This window comes from Thamnophis sirtalis, unplaced genomic scaffold (assembly GCF_051295495.1).
Source record: "Thamnophis sirtalis isolate CommonGarterSnake01/CBP01778 unplaced genomic scaffold, rThaSir2_p1.2 scaffold_4, whole genome shotgun sequence".
In the NCBI taxonomy this organism is placed as follows: domain Eukaryota; kingdom Metazoa; phylum Chordata; class Lepidosauria; order Squamata; family Natricidae; genus Thamnophis; species Thamnophis sirtalis.
Window position 1 is genome coordinate 71260857 of NW_028261384.1, and position 24555 is coordinate 71285411.

The 24555-nt window shown below is 41.6% G+C and overlaps 2 protein-coding genes across 4 annotated transcripts in view; both read left to right on the top strand.

The window, feature by feature from the left end:
* POU6F2 (POU class 6 homeobox 2) overlaps positions 1 to 24555 on the top strand; it is a 416297-nt gene that overhangs the window by 224124 nt on the left and 167618 nt on the right. The window lies entirely within an intron of this gene.
* On the top strand, positions 19173 to 21137 carry LOC148045910 (uncharacterized). Its single transcript, XM_087712163.1, has one exon. The coding sequence runs from the start codon at positions 19173 to 19175 to the stop codon at positions 21135 to 21137; it is 1965 nt and encodes a 654-aa protein (XP_087568289.1).

Here is a 24555-nt window from a genome sequence, read left to right on the forward strand (position 1 = left end):
ATAGGCCCCCAACTCACAATTTACAATTTATATCCAAATTTCTTTTACTAAATTGCCAATACATGTATATATCATTACGCTATATCCATTGTCATTTCATTATTATTATTTATAGTTAATTAATTGTTAGCGAGTAAACATTTAATAACAATCTAAAACAATCTAAGAGTTACAAAATTCCTACTTATTAATCACCAATAATAAAAAAACTAATTTTTTATTATCAACTTTATTGTCAACCTGTATCTTTCCAATAACAAAACAGTCTTATCTCTCTTGCCAATTGTGGAGTTAGTCTTCTTTTTATCTCTTTATAAAGTTTTTATAGGCTTCTCTCCACACTTTATTGTTTGAAGGGTCTCTCAGATGAACTTGTTTCCCACCAGTTGCTACTAAAATTAACTTGCTTCTCAATCTTGCTTCTGAAAAAAATTCTCTTCTTATGTCTATCATCATTAGTATTTTTTTTCTTCTGTGTCCTGGAATCTGGGGTAGAGCTCCAATTCGTTGAATTCCCTTTTCCATATTCCCTTCTTTCCACTTTCACCCACATTTGCTCCATTAATAAATTCATCTATTGTCTTATCTTTATCTTCTATATCTTCATTCTCCCCTTTAATTTTGGGGGCTCCAACTCCATCATCTTTTGCTGTGAGGAAGACTAGTCTTTCCAACTTCTTCTCAATTATCCCATATTCTTCCAATAGATTTTGAATTCCAGCCAAGATATTTTAGAATTTTAAGGTTTCTTCATCTAAGTATTGATCCATGTTTCCAAAACAAAAGAGAGAGAGAAAAAGAAAAAAAAACTAATAGCGACTGCTACTCCAGCCTTCCAGACCTCTTTTCTTTTTTCTTTTAAATTGACTTGAACACAAGTTTTTTTATGTTCTTCAAAGGGGAAGGGTTCTGTTTCCCTCTTTCTTTCTTTCTTTCTTTCTTTCTTTCTTTCTTTCTTTCTTTCTTTCTTTCTTTCTTTCTTTCTTTCTTTCTTTCCCTGCCAAAATAATTCAGAGGGCTTTAAAATAATTCATAGGCACCTGTGAAAACAGTATGTGCCCTTGGTTCTTTATCAGTTTCTGTAAACAAGTTGCAAGCCCTTCAGCTGCAAAGTTAGTGAAGTCAAATAAGAAGAGTGATACGTTGTTTCAAAAACCCCAGTTTCTGACCTCTGAGTGGCAGTTAATTTTCACCTTCTATAGGAAACAAAGTTCTTCGGATTTCTTTTAGTGTGGTTTAATAACAAGTAGTAGGAAGAGTTGTTAAAATAAAAAGGAAGGTTTTAATCCAAAGTCAAAAAATAAAGCAACAACAAGCAGAAAAAAAACCAATCCTTTCACTTTAAGAGGAGAAATGAAGAACATTAGGAGCATTTCAATCCACAAAAAATAGTTACAAAGTTAGACAGCGATCCCATTAGGATTATTTTTGCCGCTCAGTTCTTTTGTTTAAGGATCTAATTTGGCTTTAAAGAAACATTTCTTGGGCAGTCTTTAGCAAAATTAAAAAAAATACCTCACCAGATGGACTCACTTTCTCTTTTCACTTCCTTCCTTCCGGAGCATCCTGATTTCATCAGCCTGGGGCTGCTTGTTTACCGTCGGTTTGAAGCACTTCCCTTGGGTCTATCAGGGATTTTGCGATATCCCTGAAACCAGCAAGGCTTTGTCTTCCTGATCACCATCTCTACGAGACAGTTTAGGTCTCAATGGACCCTCCAATGGCAAAAGTGTCAACGGCGATCTCAGATTATTGAGACCGCACGTTGTAACATCGTGGCATGGCTCCTCCTTCTGGTCCGGTTCATGCTATCATTGTTTCTCTTCAGAAGCTTTCTCACTTTATCATCTCTCTAATGCTTGCTATTTTCATATTGGATGCAACCTGATTCAACATAATATTCCTGTCTCATGGAATTGGATCTCAGATGATTTCAGAAAATCATATCAAATAGGAGCTGTGGTGGTGCAATGATTAGAATGAAGAAGTATTGCAGGCTGACTCTGCCCACAGCCAGGAGTTCAAGCTGATGGCTCAAGGTTGACTCAGCCTTCCATTCTTCTGAGATCAATAAAATGAGGACCCAGATTGTTGGGGAAAATATGCTGATATTTGCAAACTGCTCAGAGAGTGCTGTAAAGCACTATGAGGTAGTACATAGGTATAAATGCTATTGCTATTGTTAAATTATTCAGAACAAACAAGAAATAATTTCTGGAATCTTCAGACTGGTAAATCCCATTACACTCTTCAAAATTAATTTTTAGAGCAATAATAGCATCTTTCTAGGGGCTTCAGAATTTCTCTACTATTAAGTATTCATTTCCAGCCTTTCTAATTATGTAACATTACATAATGTTACATAATTAGGGCTTGTACTCAAGATACATTTTCAGAGTTCACTGCAAGATTCTGTTTTCAGAATCTTTAAATCTGAAAATAGCTTTTTCATTTTCAGAGGCATAGAAGAGGAGGAGAGATTATTAGGAATATTCAGCTAATCTCTCAGTACTTGGAATAAAAGAGAGACAGAGAATACTGACATTTTTGAAGAATCCCTTGGTAAATATCGGGGGTCCCTCATCTCCCTCAGTTTAGACTCTCAGGTTGCCCCAATTCACCTTAAAGCCCACCCAGTGCCTTTTGCCCTGCACGCTCACTAATAGCTCTGGGCATCCTGGAACCTGACCACCATTCCAAATGGGAGACACCTATTGTCATCCTTATTAAGGCTGACAGGTCCATTAGAATATGCATGGACTATAAGTCCACCATTAACAGGGTCCTGCAAACCAATCCCTACCCACCTTCTCCACTCTTTAGAACCTTCTCCACTCTTTAGGACAAGGCTCCATTTTTGCAAAGCTTGATTTGGTGCAAGCCTATCAGCAGCTTCTGGTGGATAATGAGACAGCTGAAGGCCAGACCATCATTACCCACCAAGGTGCTTTTCGCTGCCGGAGATTCCAATTTGGTGTCTCTGTGGCCCCTGGAATTTTTCAAAGCCTCATGGTGCAGCTGCTCCAGGGGTTTCCAGGAGTCATCCCTTATTTCAATGATGTTCTGATCACTGCAGGCAGCCTGTCAGAACTCATCAAAATGCTACGGGCCATCCTCTTCCATTTTCGGGATGCTGGCCTCAAATTGAAAAGCAGCAAATGTAGCATTGGGGTTTCCCAAGTCGAATTTCTTGGTGCCAAGAGGTTGCCAAGTGGTTGCATCCAACCCCTTCCAAAGTGGCAGCCGTTAGAAACGCCCCTGCGGCATCCAATAAGACTGAGTTGCAGGCATTCCTAGGTCTCCTCAATTTTTATGCCACCTTCCTCCCCCATAAAGCGTCAGTAGCCAAGCCTTTACACTGGCTGATAGACCATTCAGCAGCATGCGCATGCGTTCATGGCTGTCAAATACCTACTGACATCAGCGGCCATCCTTGTTCAGTACAATGACAGCCTGACACTGATGCTGGCCTGTGACGCCTTCCCGTATGGCTTTGGTGCTATTCTCAGCCATGTCTTTCCCAAAGGAACTTAGGCCCCCATTGCCTACTTCTCCCGTACCCTGTCAAAGGGGGAGAGAAACTACAGCCAGATTGGCAAGGAGGCTCTGACTGCAATTTCCAGAATCAATTGATTCCACGATTACCTCTATGGTCGACCCTTCCTACTTATCACTGACCACAAATTGTTCCTTGGGATTTTGGCAGGCGACTGCCAAACCCCTCCTATATTGTCTCCATGCATGTAGCATTAGACAGTGTTCCTAGCGGCATATTCATATCTATCTCCCCGGAAAACAATTGGTCACGCTGACACATTGAGCCTCTGACCCTTGCCCACTGTAGGTCAAGACCCCACCCTCTCTTCTTCTGTCCTCCTAATTGAGGATCTCAACATGCCCACCTCGACCTCTGGTATTGCACAGCATTCCTGGACTGACCCCATCACTGTCCAAGTCTTGGACTGTGTGCACACGGGTTGGCCACTTGGCAACTGAGTTCCAGCCTTACAAACAATGACACTGGAACTGTCAGTCCTATGTGGGTGTTTGCTCTTGGGAGGCCAGGTGGAAGTTCCTCTGCCTGCACAAGGGCCACCCAGGCATAGTGCAGATGAAGGCACTGTCCCACAGCTATATCTGGTGGCCTAAGCTTGATGAGGCCATCACTGCGTGGGTAGCCAAATGCTGTCCCTGTCAAGATCTCGACCGGTGCCTCCTGCCACACCGATCTGGGAGTGGGAAATGCCCCATGCCCCAGCGGCTCTGGTCTAGAGTTCATGTGGACTTCAAGGGCTCTTCCATAGACAGACCATAATGGTGTTGGAGGATGCCTTCTCCATGTGGGTGGAACTGATATTCATGACATCCACCACCACTGAGGCCACCGTCAAGCGGTTTACAAGGATGTTTACTGCCCACAGCCTGCCAGATACCCTGATGTACGAGAATGGCTCCCAGTTCACAGCGGCCAGTTTCCAGGCATTCCTGACAAGACTGGGGGGTCTGCCATGCCCTGAAAGCCCCATACCACCCTGCTTGCAATGGCTGGCTGGAATGAGCTGTCCAATCACCAACAAAAGCCCTGCAGAGCTATTGATGGGCCAGCGGCTCTGCACTAAGCTAGATCCCTCTTACTGCAGGGGCTCTGACATCAGAGAATTCCAGGTGATGGAGGGACTGGATATATGCCCAAAATTTCACAGGGGACCCAAGGTGGTTGCCAGGCCAGGTCAACCATGTAACAGGACCCTCCTCTTACACGGTCCTCCTTAAAGATGGCCGACAATGGCAGCACCACATCAATCAACTGAGGCGCCACAAACCCAGCAAAGCCTTCTCCATATCCTCAACTACGCAGTTGCCAGATGCCACTTACCAGCACCCCAACCAGCTTCCAACAGAGGCTGTTCTACCCCAACCCACAGCGTTCTCGGCAGAGGATTTACCTGAAGAACCAGGGCCGCCTCCGGGGGTAGAGCCTCACAGTGGAGTCAATGCATAGTCCCAGGTCAGGGAGGAGCAAGAGGCGTACATCCTGCCCCTTCGCTCTCCGTCCCTGAACTGAGGCACTCAGGGCAGAGCCGACACCACCCCACATATCTGCAAGACTACGCATGCATGATCCAGGAGGGAAGGGGTGCTAAGTCCTCGACTTACAACCAGCACTTAGTCCTCAACCTATGACCAGCACCAGGTCCTTGACATAATCTGTCAGCCTGGTAACCAGAGGTCAGCTCTCATTGGCTAAGATGCGCCTGGCTAAAGTGGGAGTTTTACTGCAAGCTGATTGGTTGCTCTGCTTGACAGCTTAAGTGTCAGCCTCTGCTTCACTGCTGCTTTTCGGCTGCCATTGAAAAGGGGAGGGGGGGCATGGTATTTGGGAGGGGAATCATTATGTACTGGAGGATTGTTATTAGGAGTTGTCCTGACCATCTATCTGCGCATGTGGAAGAAGGGAGTTTCCCGCCAAGGCCAACTGTCCAGCATTCCAGCCTGATGATGCTGTTTGAAGACATCTCCCACCTGACGGTTGGGTGAATTATTATTGGACTATGAAATGGGGTGCCAAGGGGAGGGGATTGAATTATACATGATATCTATTGCTTTCACGCCTTTTTACTCAGACTCAGCTTTGCTTTGCTACTCATCGTTTGTAATTAGTAAAGGTACACTTAATTCTAAAGCATGGAGTTGAGTGGTTTCTTTCTTGATTATTAAACGAAGGAGCACCTGACATTAAGTATAAATAGCTGTCAAGCAAAGCATGGTGCTGAAGTTGTTATGGTTCAGATCTGTTGCCGTTTTGAAGTTAAATAAAGCATTTTTGGTTACCTCAGTGTTGCCTCCATTCATCTGCTGGCTAATACAAAGCCCCAGGATGTCTGGCTTGAGGTCAGTGACCACCCCATTGTGGTTACTGTGGTTATTTCCTGTTTTGTCAGATCTCTCTGCTATGACCTGTCCACCTTGGGTGGCTCTGCACGGCATAGCTCATAGTTTCATTGAGCTACCCAAACCCCTTTGCCAGAGGATTGATCCCTGAAGAATTTTATTCAGTCATGAATAACTTAAGCCCTATTTAGGTTAGTGGATCCTTGATTAAATCTAAACCTTACCTAAACATACTTGAAAATGTTTCATACTAAATCTAATTAGAACTAAGTAATTAAGATCCCAATTAGAAGAGAAACAATGGCAAACAATTGTTCTTATTGTAAAATTTTAACGATATCATGCTTAAAAAGGAGGTCTATGATGAAATGTCCAGCTAAACTAGTTTAGAGTCATTGCCCTGCAGGATGCAGCGTAGGCCATACCATCCCCACAATTTTTGAAACCTTATCTTGCCAGTCACAGAGGAAAGCATTGGGTTTGGGTTATTTCCTTCGTGAAGAACTTTGTATTTGTCCCTGTTAAATTTGGAGTGAGCTGTCTAGTGGGGTACCCAAAGTTTCATCTTTGAATCTGTATTTCTTCTTCATTTTTGATCATGACTTGAAGTTGAAATAAATGCTTATTAAATTTTTTAAAGACAGTCAATACTTGAGAAGACAGAAATAAAATTTGTTAGAATTTGCTGAAATTAATTAGTTTTGAATTTTGTTCTGTCTTCTCAAGTATTAACACTGCTTACTTCTCTCCATGTAGATGTAAGTACCATTAAGGACTACTCTTTAAGTGCCTATTTTGCCTACTTTGTCAAATGCCTACTTTGTCAAATGCTAAGTATACTATGTCCACAGCATTTCTCTGGTCTATTAATTTAGTCACTTTAGCAAAGAATGAAATAAGATTGGTTGGCATGATCTGTTTTTAACAAATGCATGCTGGCCAATAGTTATAACTTTATTTGCTTCTAGTTGTTCACAGATTTGTTTTTTGATTATCTTTTTTAGGACCTCCCCAGGTATTGATATTAGACTGATTGGTCTGGCTATCTGCTGATAATCAGCCCTAGTTAGTTGTCCCTCTTTCCATTTTTTGCACTTGTGCTTTTTGTCTTTCAATCTGTCAGAAACATCTTTGTGCATCCTTGCTGGTTTTTTTCTTGAATTTCTTGTTTCCCTTTTTCAGTGGTATTATGCTGTTTAACCTTTTATAGTTTTGCTTGTGCCATTATGAAACAATTTACAGATAATAAACAGTACACCACAGATGTAATGGTGCCATTAAACAATAGTTTGTTCTTAAATTCAATGGAAAAAATTGCCCCCGTGTCTTCCTTGAAAAACTTCTCATTTGTCAAGTACTCAGTGATGAAATCTGTGCACAACCTTATGTAGTAGTTCACATCTCATCCTCTTCCAGGCTCTATATTGTGGAGCTAGATTTCTAGTCTCTTTCATTTAGCTTTTCCTTCTCATGAGTCCTCCACACGATAGTTCACGCCACTGAATTTGCTGTGCAATGCCCTTATAGGTGAAATCTCAGGCTGTAGGTTGGTAGACCTGGATTCTTTATAAAATGGTAGAGAGGTGTGGGTCTTGTCTCCTTTATTTCTTGCTCACAAGTAGTCTTTTAGCCAGAAGCCTGGTTCCTGATGCTCACTCTCATAGCAATAGCAATAGCAGTTAGACTTATATACCGCTTCATAGGGCTTTCAGCCCTTTCTAAGCAGTTTATAGAGTCGGCATATTGCCCCCACAATCTGGGTCCTCATTTTACCCACCTCGGAAGGATGGAAGGCTGAGTCAACCCTGAGCCGGTGAGATTTGAACTGCCGAGCTGCAGAACTAGCAGTCAGCTGAAGTGGCTGCAGTACTGCACCCTAACCACTGCGCCACCTCGGCTCTCATCTTTCCCCCTCTTATTCTTTGCCTTCCCACATGCAAATTTGGTGTTTCTCTCCCCAAAATGACAGCTTTCTCCTCTATTCTACCTCATTACATGAATTTAGGGGCTAGTTAAACTAAATCGTGGAGTTGATAGTTGTGGAAAGTGCTTCTCATCTCTTCACAAAATTCTATTTTTTTTTAAAGTTACACTATCTGAAGATATTATTACCTACTTCCTACAAAATGTAGTTTAACAAATGTAACCTTTCCAGCTGGGCACCAACTTCCCTGTAACTCTAGCTGGCTTATATTTACAGCATTCTCATAATACTAAGAATGCTATCTGATCAACAGACTGACTTATGAAAATTTCCATTTTACCAAAGTATTCTTTGACTGAACACTTTATGATCTGATGTAAAATCTTTTCAGGTTTTAATATCTGGCAAATTGACTGTCATTTCTTGAATCTTTTTTTCTCCATTTTGGTGATGGAATTGATTTTGATTATCCAGATACCATATAAAAGTTTGACCAAACTATTAGATACTTCCTTCAGTGACCTAGTGTAAAAAACATAAAAATAACCTGGGAGAAGGTATGCAGAGACCATCAGCAAAGCATATTCTAAGCAAGAAAACAAAAATACATGCGAAGGAAACTGAAAATGATCGCACCTTCATTATTTTTTATATAAGATGGAGGAAGATGATTTTTTTATTCAGATTTGTATACCTACATTAATAGACTCATAGTGTTTCTTATAGTGTCTGTTTTCTGATTTGACCTACATTGATGGACTGACATCTAAGTTGTTGTTTTACAGATTTAATCACATTCCATGGAAACAGATATTCCTTGAGCATGTCTCTGTCCTTTTCAAGTTTCAATCCTGCCTCTTTATCCTGCTTCTTACAGCTGTCTAGTAGTACTTAATACCATCTTGTTCTGTAGAACCAAAATAGAAATTGAATATATCTTGGTTTTCTTTGTTTAATACAGATAATCCTGGATTTACAACAGTTTATTTAGTGACCATTCAAAGTTACAACAGCACTGGAAAAGTGACTTGTGACCAATTTTCACACTTATGACCATTGCAGCATCCCCATGATCACGTTTAACATTCAGATGCTTGACAACTGACTCATATTTATGATGGTTGCAGTGTCTTGGGGTCATGTGATCATCTTTTGCAGCCTTCTGACAAGAAGCCAGATTAATAACCATGTTATTAACAACTGCAGTGATTCACTTAACAATTCTCACTTAGCAACAGAAATTTTGGGCTCAATTATGGTTATAAATCAAGAACTATCTATATTAGTACTTTGTTGTCTTCATTGAGAAGAAAGTATATTGATTTTTTTCATGCTATTTTGAACATATAACAGATAACCATTTTTGATATTTTGCAGTGGTACTCTTTTATTCTGTGCTTTAGCTTCTTGACATATGCTTTGAATTTCAGATTATAATCAGGGAAAAATAAAAGATTCAGCATTATATAAAAAAGCCTAGAATCTGAGGCCCCTTAATAAGGAGTAGGTTGCATTTACATGCTTAGGGACTTTATATCAGAGGTGGGTTCCTACCTATTTCTGTTCTGCAAATGCTCAGAACATGCGTGGGGGGGGGGGGCAGGAGGCATTTTGGCTCCCAGCAGGCTTTAGGGAGACCTGCTAGGCCCAAAAAAGAGCAGAGGGATGGGGGGGCATTTTGGGTCACAGCAGGCTTCAGGGATGCCTGTTAGGCCCAAAATAGAGCAGGGGGTGAGGGGGCATGGCCCATTTTGGCTCCCAGCAGGCTTCAAGGAAGCCTGCTAGGCCCAAAATAGGGGGGGGGGCTAGCAAGCCTCCCTGCAGCCCCCTGGGAATAAAAGCAGGGAGGGGGCTTCAAGAGAGAGAGAAAGAAAGAAATCCTCACCATGTGGGGATCCCCGAGTGCATGGAGCAGAGGTCTGCAAACCTGGCAACTTTAAGACTTGTGGGCTTCAATTCCCAGAATTCAGCTCTGCTGGCTGGAGAATTCTGGGAGTTGAAGTTTATAAGTCTTAAAGTTACCAAGTTTGCAGACCTCTGGAATGGAATTGAGAGCTTATTGAAAGTGCGGTTAGCTATCCTTGCTCAGGCTAAGCTAATCAATAGTGGAGAGAAGGGAGGGAGAGGGAGGGAGGGAAGAGAGAAAAAGGGAAGGGAAATGAATGTGATATGGATGGATAGAGGAAGGGAGGGAGGGATAGAGAGAAAAGGAGAGGAAGGATGGACCGCAAGCCTCGCACTAGAGGTTTCCTTCAGAGGATGCTTTGAAACAGCACAGCAATCCAGAGCTGGAAGGGACATCAGAGGTCATCCAGTCCAACCCCTGGCTGCAGCAGGAGACCTTATATCTGTGATTACGATCCTATGGTACGTGTGCCACAGGTGGCACTTGGATCCATGTCACCTGGCACGCCACCCACCGGGAGGCTGATTGGCGCCTGTGCCTGCACGCAGAAACTGAAAGTTAATTCAGTTCCTCTTATCTTGTGTGAGAAGCTGAACTTTTGGTTGCCCTTTGGATCTCCGCTTGCTGCTCCTGGTCCTTGATGGCTTGATTGGGGGAAGGTGGTAAGCCTTGCTGGCTGCTTCCCAAATCCCTCCACCTCGGAAGCCATTTAAAACATGCTGGACTAGTGTTTGGGGGGGGGGGGCTAAGGGGAAGCCTTGCTAGCTGCTTCCCATAGCCCTCAGGTCTGAAGCCATTTCATGCCCTGCTGGCCCAAATGAGATGGGCTAGCAAGGGTGGGTGGGGAGAGATGCTTTTTAAGGAGCCACAAGGGTGGCTGAGATCTGATTTCTGTCCCATAAGTAAGATTTGGTCCAATCCCAACATGAAGGTCTTTTATTTGCTCCTTGTACTCCTTCTCTTTGCATTTTTACCAGGTAAGAAATTAAATTTCTGATGATGTAAAAATAGCTCATAACTCACCTTACTAAACAGCTATTATTGATACTTTTCTCCATCTTGTCTGGAGTGCGATTTAATCCAGAGCCTGACTTCTGGAATTAATAATGTAAAAATGCAAAGGCAAGAAGTACAAAGAGCAAATAAAAGACCTTCATGTTGGACCAAATCTTACTTCTACTTCTCTCTCTCTCTCTCTCTCTCTCTCTCTCTCTCTCTCTCTCTCTCTCTCTCTCTCTCCCTCCCTCCCCTCCCTCCCTCCCTCCCCTCCCTCCCTCCCTCCCTCCCTCTCTCTCTCTCTCTCTCTTCCCCAGACAAACCATCCCACAGCCCTCTCCATACCTTCTTCTGTGAAATTGCTTTCTCTCACTCTCTGGTGGTCAGCAAATTCAAAAGAACCCCCAGCTGAGAATTACTGCTGTAGATTGGTTGATTCAGGGAATTTCTTTAGTGTTAACTAATAGTGTTATCTACTGTATTTTTGGGACTATAAGACATACCAGTGTATAAGATACACCAAGATTTCGAAGAGGTAAGTAAGAAAATAAAGTTTTTATTTTCCCCAGCCCCCAGAAGCACTCTGCAGGCTTCAGCAGGGCAGGGGGAAGGGAAAACCACCCCCATTTCCCACAAAAATGGGGGCATTTTTCCCTTCCCTCAGCCCCACTGAAGCCTGCAGAGTGCTTCTGGGGAGTGGGGGAAGACAAAAGCTTCCCACCGTTTTGGTGGGAAATGGCCTATTTTCTGCCCATTTTTCACCAAAATGGGAGCATATTTCCCCTTCCACCAGCCCTGCTGAAGCCTGCAGTGGTTTTTTTTTTCAGAGAAAAGAAGTTAATCATGTATGAGTTGTTTTTTCTAAACTAAAACCTCATTCTTCAGGTTAAATTGCTGTATTGGCATTCCAAGATAAATATGTGGGTTTTGGATTGCAGTTTGGGCACTCGTAAAGTGACCAATCGTCTCCTTTAGGGAGGACAGTCCTTCTTTTGTAAGTTCTGTCCTCCCTCGAAAAGTGTCCTCCTACATGTCCTCCTTTTCGATATTTGAATCTGTTGCGCGTTATGTGACGTATTTGTATTTGACATGGCAATTCGTCAAGGCTCGGTATAGTGCAGTATAAGACGCAATTATGAGTTGCATGCGCTCTGCACGGAAGACTTTGAGTGAGAGCGCCACGCGCAAGTGGCTTTGTTTACTTCTTACCGAAACATGACACGGCACGTACGCATGCAGTAGACTCACGGCATGTCGACAATTGAATGACTCACGGTAATTATTTCTTTCTCAGCGAATATTCAATTATACAGAGGTAAGTACAATTCATGTTTTATTAATTAATTATCTATTATCTATACATAATTTCCAAATATGTATAATTTTATTTACAAGTTTATACAACCCTGTTGTCAACAGAAGTGTAAAATAATTTAAATTTAAATTTTAGTGAAGTTTATTCGCTTATGTTATTAAAGTTTCAGTTGTAATAATTAATTTTATTTATTCATAATGTGCTTGCATTGTTCATGTAGCTTTATATTTTATTTTAAATTTTAAATTTCATTTAAGGGATGGAAAAATTGAAAAAGAGGAAATGCCATTTCAACGATCAATTGAAAAAGGAATTTCTATTCCTCATATCAAAGAAAGATGCCATTGTTTTCTGCAATATTTGCAGAGGAGAATTTTGTATTGCAGTTGGGGGCAGAGCAGCTATAACGAAACACTTGTCCACCAACAAACATAAGCAATCATTAGATGTATCAGCTTCCAGTCGTAAAGTAACAGGTTTTTTAAAAAAACTTCAAATTATTCTGAAGATGAAAAACAGTTAGCTGCAATGGAGGGAACATTTGCATTTCATACCATAATTCACAATCAAAATTTTCATAGTATGGATTGTACAACTAAATTATTGAAAAAGTTTCACAATGCTAAATTATTTTCATGCACCAGGACAAAATGCGAGGCTATTATTAAATCAGTATTTTAAAATTACTGTGATAAAATACTTACAGCAGACTTGAAAATTGCAGCATTTGTAATGGTTTTATCTGATGCATCAAATCATAATGAAACCAAATTGTATCCAATACTAGTAAGATATTTTAATGTTACCAAGGGGATTCAAGTAAAAAATTTAAATTTAGAATCCATTGAGGGTTAAACTGCTGAAATTTTGTCAAACCATCTATACAGAGTAATAAATGAAAACAATTTGAAATCCAAATTTGTTGCACTAACAGCTGATAATACAAACACAAATTTTGGTGGGCGAAGACGCAAAGGGGTGAATAATGTCTATGTAAAATTACAAGATTTACTCCAAAAGAAAATACTAGGAATAGGTTGTAATGCACATATTTTGTCAAATGCAGTCAACACAGCATCATGTGCCATGCCAATTGATGCAGAAGTAATAATAACTACAATTTATTTGTATTTTAGTCGTTTTACCATTCGTGTGGCTACTTTAAAACAATTTTGTGAAGAAGTGAATGTTGAATACAATTTTTTTTAGGATATTCAAAAGTTAGATGGCTTGCTCTAACACCTGCTGTAGAGCATGTTCTACAATTATTTGAGCCTCTCCGTTCATACTTTTTAAGTTTAGGCAAATGTCCTAAAATCCTGGAATCATTTTTCAATAATGAAATATGTGAGATATTAATGTATTTTGTACGTAATCAAGCATCTATTTTTCACAAAACAATTCAAAAGATTGAAGATGAACACATTTCAGCTATAGAAGTTAGTCTTATTTTGAATGACTTTATCCTTCAATATAAATCTCAATTTGAAGATAAATTTCTTCCTTTAATTATAAAAATAAAACTGTCAGACTTAGAGGAATCAAATCCGGACATAATGGAAAAGTTTATCAAAGAAGTGCAGAATTTTTACCAAACATGTTTTCAATATATCGAAGAATGGTCTGAAACAAACATCATGGGAAATAACAGTTTTCAATGGTGTTTTTTTGACTTCATCACAAGTATATTGGACAGATATTGAATTTTGTGTTCAGTTTTTATCTAAAGAAATGCCAGACATTAAAATAGACGACAATTGTCTCTTTGAAGAAATTAGAAGACTGAATTTATATTTAAATTCTGAAAAATTAATACAGTGGGAAAATCAACACGTTGAAATTGATAAAAGATGGGTGGATATTTTCAACCATTTCAAAAATGAACATATTCCATGTGAAAATTTATTTATACTTGTTCAAGTTACGTTGTGCTTCCCTGGAACTATGCAGCAGTTGAAAGAGTTTTTTCAATTGTCAATGATTTTTGGACAAGTGAGAAATCGAGATTGAATGTTGATACTCTAGCTGAAGCACTTGCCGTAAAATTCAATATGAAGGATATTTCTTGTTTAGATATTTCCAATATATTGTTAGAAGATGATACATTGACAAAAAATATTAATTCAATGCACAAGTACTCATTTAAATAATAATTAACAGGCATGTAAGCATAATTACAATATAAAATGTTACAAATATTTTTATTATGCACATGTCATATTATAGTGTATTATTGTTGTAATGAATAAAATATTTCTTTTATTTACAATTTTTTTTCAATTTATTTGTCCTTTTCATTGTAAAAAAGTTGGTCAACTTAGCACTCGGTCTCAAAAAGGTTCACCATCCACCTTTCCCCCCTAGTAAAAAAAAAACCTAGAGCAAAAACTTCATGCAGTATTAAAAAGAATAGAAAAGGGGGCTGCTGTGTATTGCTTAATGGACTGCTAAATTGACAAAATGAACGGCTAAATTGGCCATGCCCACCCAGTCACATGCCCGCCAAACCACTCCCACCTGGTCACATGACTGCCAAGTCAAGCCCACAAAATAAGTTATGCCCACAGAACCGGTAGTAAAAAAAATTGAAACTCACCATTGCTTTATATGGTCCAGTTTCTTTAAGTGAGGATTAGGTAATTGTTTTCTGTAGGGCTGAAGTATTTCTTATTTTTCTCTGACTTCAGCATTACATTTTATATGCACTGATTCTTCCGCATAATCCATTTATCATTCCCAGCTCTACTTCCTCCCTTTCCAGAGCAGAGCTACAGAAAAGAGCAGGAGCACATTCATCTACACAAACTAAAATTAAAAAATGATTTTTTATTTGATTGCAACCATTTTTAAAACACAATTTTTCTTTTCACTATAAGTAAAGCATTTTTATGGTATTTAGAAATTCTTCGGGTATTTTAAAAAGAGTCTGTAGTAGTAACTTTAAGGTTATCTGGACCATTTAAAATACAAAGACTTTCATTCAGTATTAATAAAGATTTCCATTCACTCTGATATCACTTAGCAGAGTACTGCAGTTGTAAATATTATCTATCAATTATTCTTAGCTTTGTTTGTCCTTATGGATCCTATCAGAGGAAATAAAAAGCAACAGAGTTTTCTCTGATGAAAGCACAACCATAAAGCCAACATATTGCCTTTTTACTACCTTAAAAAGCAAATAATTCTTTTTGAAAAGATTTTTTAAATTTTTTTTAGAATTCATGGACTTTAATTGTTATTCAGGGATCCCCTAAATTAAAAAAGATTATAGGTGAGGGAAATAGCAAAAGCTATGACATATATTGTGGGACTAATATTCATGTTTATGGAGGTGGCTTGCGTTTTATCACTAAAGAAAAGAATAATTTCTATTCACATTTTTTCAGAATTATTCAGAATTCATGGCCCCTTTTCTTCTCAGATTTTTAATATATAATATTAAGCACATTTGTAGAGGTGGGGGATTTTATTGTTTAAGATGTGTGGACTCTGCTTTAAGTTGTTTTGGAATAATTATGATTTAATTATATATTTGATCATTTAAATGATTCTCATGGATGTATATATTATATTGTTCTCAGGAGAGCGGCAGTTTTCCCATTTCTCTATTTAATAAACTATATTCGAAATAAAACAAACTTTTCGCTGAAGTATTTAAAGCAAGGGAAGGAAATTACATGAAGGAGAGCCATAGAAATGATGGCCAGGTTTGAAACACAGTTTCATTAATATTGGATGGCAGGGAAGGAGCCCAGTCCCAGATAATGAGGAAGGAGTTGCAATTTTTTTAAGCTATCTGGTGACAGAGAAAACAAATATGACATTCAGCTGATGAATGAGTGGAGTTTGACCTAGCCTTTTGACCCTTGACAATCTATCTTACCTGCTGCTTCATAAAGAATTATAGCTGTGACACTCACATTTGACTCCAGGATTTTACTATTCCTTAAAAAAACCTTTTTCCTTTGTGAATTCATAGCCCAGAAGATAAATGTGAGCTTTGAATATTGTAAGGAGGCTCTTAAGCAAGGGAAGAAACAGAGCAAAGGTGCAAACATTGATGTTTAGTGGATGATAGAAAAACAATAATAAAATAACTACAGGTACAATTCAAAAATGATGGGAAATATATCAGAGTAAGCAACCTGCATATTTTCTGAGTATCTGCAGCCATTTATGTACTGACTAGGGCACAAAGAGAAACCTTTCATGCAATTTTAAGATGAAATGATGGATAGAATGATAGAATCTAGATAGCGATAGAAAGAAATCACTGACCTCAGTACAGATTCCTTGAGTTTTTACAGCCATCCCTTAGAGTAATTTATGCACCTATGAAATGTAACCATCATATAATCAGGGAAAGGAAGAAATATTTCACACAAAGTATAAGTAACCTTCAAATTCCACAAGGGTAAAGACACATCTCTTGCTATTAATGATTCAATTGTAGAGTGTTTTCTGTAATCAAAGAAGAAAAGAAACCAGAGAAAGGGTAAAACAACATTAATCTACTGTATCAAGAGAGGAAATAGTCTAGTCCAGAGATTTCTTATATTCTCTAGTAAGAAACTGTTTCTACTAAGTCTTTGCAACACCAAATCCTCCCTGTTATCACCAGAAACAAAGCAAATGATTAGTTGTTTGAGAAACAACAAGGGCACCCATATATCAACATTATTTATTTACTCTGACTTTTATTGATTTCTGGCATTGGTCTTTACTACCACCTAAGATTTCTTACCACAAAATTTATCAAGCTGGAAAAGTTTCCTAAGTACCTAATTGTTGTTTCTCTTTAAAAAATTTATTAGACCAAATTATATTGGAGCCAGAAAGATGTAATATAAATTATTTTGGATAATTTACCACACTTTGCAAATTTAATAAATATGGATATAAAAATCTTAAGTAGCTTTTGTGCTATCAGACCATAATGTAACAAAACAAGTCTGCTAATTTTAATGTGAATGTAACCTTTTCAAAATAAAAAAGTGCCCTTTCATCTTTTTCTTTGCAAAATACTTATAGGGATCATATTCAACTAAAATACTCTGTGGAAATATAAATGATGGACATCTAGGAGCTAACATTTTGAAACACTTCTGGCCACTTGGAGAAGAATAGAACTGATCCTATAAAGGAGGATGTTGAAATTTAAATCTGAAAAATTGGGGAAGTTACATAATTTAAATGTAAAGCTGTAATGTAAAAATCATCATCATCATCAACAACTCTAGCTACCAAAATTGTATGCAACTATGGTATTTGTGGATTTGCTTTTGTAGTAGAAAAAGAAAATTGGGAAACAGGATTAAGCCAGGGCTATTATTTGTGGACTGCAAATCCAAACAATATTTGAGGATAATAATTTAATCCAGTCTACTAGCATCTAGTAGTCACCTGAATTATTGTAGTCCAGGTGTGGCTGTAATAAGGCAGAGGTGGTGTAGGTAGTATGAAAATAATTTTGAAAAAGGACTGCAAAGGACACTATCTAGAGTTATCTACTCTAGATAGATGAACAGCATATTAAATTTAATTAATAAATAAAAATAAAATAAATAAAATTCAGCTTTGCCCTGAAATTGCCTCAAAGGATACAGAAGAGGAAAGGCAAAAGGTGAAATGAAGTGGCAAGGCTGTAGAGAACACTGCGAGAGGCTAAAAACAACCAAAATGAATTGGAGAGAAATGGAAGGCATTGGAAGGCATGGAGAACAGCTGAATTGAAAGTATTAGAAATGTTTCACAGACAACCAGTGTTTGAAGAAGGGGAGTGTGTTTGAGCAAATATGAAAAAACTCAGATCACTGGAGAGTGGGTGTGATCCACAACCCATAAAAGAAAAATGGGAGATTTGAATGGTTGTTGCATGCTGAGATTAAAGTGAATGAATCTTGTGTGTTAGCAAGTTAGATAAAAGCAAGGTTTAGAGTATTCTTGAAGTGAAAGGTAACTTGTAAGATATACATCACGCAGACTTTGTGCTGATGGCCATGATCTTCTCATTTTCATCCTGCTGGCTGCAGATTATAGAAATTATATTTAACACTGTTATAGCTGGAAGCCAGGGTAGCTTCATCTGCCTATTTCAATCTTTTTTCTGGGTGCATTGAAGCCATAAATGTGAAACATAACTGGCACAAACATTTAAAATACTACCATGTTCCCCCCAAAATAAGACAGGGTCTTATTTTCTTTTGACCCACAAAATATGGCTTGGGCCTTATCAGGGGAGGGCTTATTGTTTTGGAACTGCTGGGTGGCTGCTGTCTTGCAAGCGGGCTCCTAAAGATCTGGGCACAGCCTCAGGGTCAAATGGCTGTGTTGCGCTGTCGCAGCAGCGCAATACAGCAGCCATGAAGTTACCAGACTCACGACCAGCCACCAGGCAAACCCCCTTTCCAGCCGGGCACAGCACCATTCACTGACCTAGGGGTGTCACCAAGCCACGTGAGCGCCTGTTTGCCGCCCCCTGGCTCCCACAGCTTGGCACCTTCGGAATGGCCCTAGGTCAGTGAATGGGGCTCTGCATGGCTGGAGAGGGGGTTTGCACGAGCGGCTTTTCCGCTCCTCCGCTTCCGGTCATAACAGGGAGAGGCAGATATGGCGGGGACTTTAGGGCAGGCCATCATTGGGGAAGGAGGGTTCGCTATATTACAGAGATCCCTCCTTCCGGCCCTAGGAGTCCCACTCCAAGGTCAGATGGCGCGAGTGATCAGGACCCTGGTCTCAGGCTGCTGTCGCTAAATGCCAGGTCTGTGGTTCATAAGGCCCCCCTCATCCGGGACTTGATAATTGATGAGGGCGCAGACCTGGCATGTATTACTGAAACATGGCTGGGCACGGAGGGAGGAGTCCCCCTCGTAGAGATGTGCCCAGACGGATTTCAGGTGCTGCATCAGCCGAGGGCCCAGGGAAGGGGTGGCGGTGTGGCTATAGTAGCCCGGGAGTCTTTAGTACCTCGTAGGATCCCTGCTCCGGAGCTTGTCGGGTGTGAGTCCCTACTGGTGAAGCTGGACCTCAAGGGTCAAGTGGGTTTGTTGCTTACGTACCTGCCTCCCAACTGCGTTGCAACAGCCCTCTCCTCGCTTCTCGAGTCAGTAGCCAAGCTGGCGGTTGAGTTCCCTAGACTTATGGTGCTGGGGGATTTCAACCTGCCTTCGCTCGGTGAACGCTCTGATGGAGCGCAGGAGTTCATGGCTTCCATGACAGCCATGGGCTTGACTCAGGTAATTCGAGGCCCAACCCACTCAGCGGGTCACACGCTCGACCTCGTATTCCTCTCGGAGCAGTGGAGTTATGATCTTGGTCTGAGGGGTAATGAGATCATACCCCTGTCGTGGTCAGACCACTGCCTACTGAGGCTAGACTTCCGGAGGCCAAACCCCCACCGTAGGGAGGAGGAACCGACCAGGTGGTTCCGCCCCAAGCGACTGATGGACCCTGTTAGGTTCCAGACGGAGCTTGGGGTTATTCCAGATACTCTCGCCCACAGTTCGGTGGAGACCCTTGTCGCTGCCTGGCACTCGGCAGCTTCGGGGTCTCTAAACCGGATTGCGCCACTACGGCCCCTCCGGGTCAGCGGCCCCCGGAGGCCTCCTTGGTTCACCGAGGAGCTCCGGGAGATAAAGCGCCGGAGGAGACGCCTAGAGCACCTGTGGAGATCAGACAGGTCCGAATTGAACCGGGCACTTGTAACAGCATGCACCAAGGAGTATACTCGAGCTTTAAGATCGGCAAAAAGAACACACATTGCCTCCTTGGTAGCGTCCGCCGAGTCCCGCCCAGCCGCCCTGTTTAGGATAACCCGCTCCCTCCTAAATAGGAGGGAGACGGGGGACCCCTTACAGGGTAAGGCTGAGGAGTATGTTCAGTTCTTGGCGGACAAAGTTGCCCGGTTTCGAGCGGACCTGGACTCCACTCTTGCAGAGCCAGCTGAGACACAGGGGAAAGACTTGGCAAACCATCTCTGGGTTGAGTTTCAGGAAGTTGCCTCTGGGGATGTGGACAAGGCTATGCGAGCTGTGAGTACCTCCACTTGTGTACTGGACCCGTGTCCCTCCTGGCTGGTTGCCAACAGCAGTGAGGTGACACGAGGCTGGATCCAAGCGGTTGTTGTTGCATCTCTTCGGGAGGGGCACTTCCCCACCGAGCTTAAGGCAGCGGTGGTGAGACCCCTTCTGAAGAAACCGTCTTTGGATCCAGCTGTTCTTAATAACTATCGTCCAGTCTCCAACCTTCCCTATGTGGGGAAGGTTGTTGAGAAAGTGGTTGCCCTCCAGCTTCAGCGTACCTTGGAGGAAGCAAACTATCTTGACCCCTTCCAGTCCGGCTTCAGACCAGGTTACAGCACAGAAACCGCTTTGGTTGCATTGACCGATGATCTCTGGAGAGCTAGGGATGGAGGCTTTGCGTCCATCCTAGTTCTCCTTGATCTCTCAGCGGCTTTCGATACCATCGACCATGGTATCCTTCTGCGACGACTGCGGGAGGTGGGAGTGGGCGGCACTGTCTTGCAGTGGTTCTCCTCCTACCTCTCGGACAGGTCGCAGTCGGTGTTGGTGGGTGGGCAGAGATCGTCCCCGAGGCCCCTAACATATGGGGTGCCACAGGGGTCGGTCTTGTCCCCCCTCCTATTTAACATATACATGAAACCGCTGGGCGAGATCATTCGGAGGCACGGGATAAAGTATCACCAATATGCGGACGATACACAATTGTATCTGTCCGCCCCGTGCCAACTCAATGAAGCGGTGGACGTGATGAACCGGGGTCTGGAAGCTGTTAAAGACTGGATGAGAGCGAACAAACTGGTGCTCAACCCAGACAAGACCGAGTGGCTGTTGTGTTTTCCTCCCAATAATTTGACCACCGTACCATCAATCAGGCTGGGGGGACAAAACTTATACCCCTCAGATAGGGTCCGCAACTTGGGAGTCCTCCTGGATCCACAGCTGAGTTTTGATCACCATCTATCAGCTGTGACCAGGGGGGCATTTGCCCAGGTTCGCCTGGTGCGCCAGTTGCGGCCCTACCTGAATCGGGAGGCTCTCACGACAGTCACTCGAGCCCTTGTGATCTCTAAGCTGGAATACTGAAATGTGCTCTACATGGGGCTGCCCTTGAAGAGCACCCGGAGACTTCAGCTAGTACAGAACGCGGCCGCGCGAGTGATAGTGGGCGCACCTCGGTTCGCCCACATAACACCTATCCTCCGCGAGCTGCGCTGGCTGCCTGTAGATCTCCGGGTGCAATTCAAGGTCTTACTTACCACCCATAAAGCGCTCCATGGTAGTGGATCTGACTATCTGAGAGACCGCCTCCTGCCAATAACCTCCCTGCGTCCCATCAGATCGCATAGAGCGGGCCTCCTCCGTATTCCATCCGCCAGTCAGTGCCGACTGGCGACCACCCGGAGGAGAGCCTTCTCAGTTGCTGCTCCGACGCTATGGAACAATCTCCCCATGGAGATTCGTACCCTGACCACAGTCCAGGCCTTCCGCACAGCCCTTAAGATCTGGCTAGCCCGTCAGGCCTGGGGATAAATTTTCTTGCCCCTCCCGAATGCTGAGTGAATGTTGTGTTTTAGTACTTTTTGTTATCTCACACTTTTTTTTCTGTATTTTGTCTTTCACTCCCCTTCCCTTACTATTGTAAGCCGCCCTGAGTCCCCTCAGGGAAAAGGGCGGCCTATAAATGTTAAATAAAATCTAAAAAAAAAAATCTAAAAAAAAATCCTCGCTTGCATGTCTCCCAACTTCACGATCCCTTTGCCCAACTCTGCCTGCAGAGCCATGGCACCTCCGTTGCCGCCCGCATGGCTTTTTCTGCGGCTTCCAAACCATGGAGGTAGTATGCCAAGTCTTCCAGCAGTGGCTGCTCTAGGAGTACACTCTATGGTCGTACATTCTGGGAGTACGCTTTGCTGGCAGCCAGTCCACAACCATAGAGCGTACTCCCAGAGCAGCCATTTCCGGAAGACTTGGCATCCTACCTCCATGGTTTGGTGCCATGGCTCTGCAGGGAGAGTTGGGCAAGGACATCGTGAGGCTGGGAGGAACGTGAGGGGAAAGGCAACCCATACAACCCCCCTCTCCAGCTGTTCAGAGCCCCATTCACTGACCTAGGGGCATTCTGAAGGCACCAAGCCACGGGAGCCAATGGAGGCGAACAGGTGCTCACATGGCTTGGTGATACCCCTAGGTCAGTGAATGGTGCTGTGCCCGGCTGGAAAGGGGGTTTGCCAAGTGGTTACTCATGATGATTGCTGTGTTGTGCTGCTGCGACAGTGTAACACAGCCGTTTGACCCTGAGGCTGTGCCTGGCTCTTCGGGAGCCCACTCGCAAGAGAGCAGCCGCCCAGCAACCCCCCTCTCCAGCTGGGCATAGTGCCGCTCACCGACCTAGCAGTATCCCGAATGTGTCAAGGAATGTGAGCGCCTTTGCCCCCAAGTTCCCACAGCTTGGTGCCTTTGGGATACCGCTAGGTCAGTGAGTGGTGCTCTGCCTGGCTGGGGGGGGGGGGGTGTTGTCCAGAGGGCTTATTTTCAGGGGAGGGCTTATATTTTTGCCCAGCAGAAAAATGTGGCATGGCCTTATTTTCAGGACATGTCATATTTTCGGGGAAACATGGTAGATTACTACCAGAAAATCAGGCAAAAGTTGAAATTCTTTGATATAAAAGAGCAAGGGAATAACACTGGATAGGATAGGATAGGATAGGATAGGATAGGATAGGATAGGATAGGATAGGATAGGATAGGATAGGGTGGAAATTTGCTTCATGGCTATGAATATGACATTTATAAAGCATATATTTTCAAAACAACATCAACAACAAAACTTTTGGAAGAGCAAGACAGGGAAACCTTATTAATGAAGAAAGTGAGGTCAGAGGTTACAATCTTATCAAGATGACAAAATGTATGAACCACATCAGAAAAAGCATCTACTTACCTTCAGCTAGTTGATATAATAAGCCCACCTGGGGCTCATAGTTATGTGCCTTGAATTTGTTTTTGCCTCTTTGTTATCTGTTCTCATCTTTGGATCATTTTGTCTTGGTTGCTATAGCACAAACTATATTTTTTTGTTTCTTTGTGGGGCATGTTTCTATATACATAAGAAAGAAAGAGAGTGGGGGGAGAGGATATGTATATGTATATGTATATTTTCAATAGTTTGATTGAGATAGCAATGTTTACCAGTTTCTGAAATGGAAGTATTCTATGAGATTGTAATAGCAGGGCATAATAGAGCTAAGTTCAGTGTTTGACATTGATTCCGACTTCTGCTTACTTCAAGCCAATAGTTTTAAATTTAATATTATTTAGCAAAATTATAACAAACAATTCAGAAATAAAGTCAACAATAATACATCAAAAAACAACAATAAATAATTCAAAGTCACATTTTTCTTTGAAGACAAGCTGAAGAAGCTTCTTGGATGAGAAGTGAAATGTCTTCAAAGAAAAAACAGAAAGTCCAGTTGCCTCTTGACCACCATCACCTGGATGACAGAGAATCTCCATAGACATTTAGTGCACACATCTTCCAAATGTTGAAGAAAGAACAATGATATATTTCTGTATTATTGGATTCTGTTTACGTGAAATGAAGGTTACACTTTTGAATGCAGAAATGAAAAAATCATATTTGGACCAGACTTCTTAAAGTCACAACCCCATGATGCAGATTTAGAACCACCAGGAGATTCTAAACAATCCACCGAAAACATTATTCTGTATCTCAATAGAAAAGGGAAGCGCAAAGTGGTGTAGATCAGTTGTACATTGGTTTTATTTTTTTCATACAAAATGGCAGTTGTATAAGAGATGTGGTACAAAGCACACATATAGGAGAGATTAGGATTTTTAGTCATCTTCAACAACCTTTCATTCTAAGGTGGCGCAGTGGTTAGATGCAGCACTGCAGGCTACTGCTAGATCAGCAGGTCAGCGGTTCAAATCTCACCGGCTCAGGGTTGACTCAGCCTTCCATCCTTCCGAGGTGGGTAAAATGAGGACCCAGATTGTTGGGGGCAATATGCTGACTCTCTGTAAACCGCTTAGAGAGGCCTGAAAGGCCTATGAAGCGGTATATAAGTCCACTGCTATTGCTATTGCTATTCTATCTAATAACAATAATGTAGCCCTTTTGTCTTAGACAGCTATGATAGAAATAATATTAATTTATAATATCTGGAAACCAAATGGTTCTTTTTTATATACTGGTTAACAATTGACCAGATTGTTAGGTAAAGCAAACTAAACTAGATGATATTTCTGACATATATTCCTAAACCTATACTAATACTGTTCCATATTCTATTTATAACTAACAAAATTATGAGAAATTTGATGCTTTTCAAAATTTATTTCCAATGTGTTATTGATTGTGACAGATGTATAATTGGGTCAGCTGTAAAGTAATTTTTCCACCTATTGATGAACAAGTTTGCCTTGATCAATGTTGGAATTTACCTATGAATTGTGGAATTAGAGTTGAAATTTTATT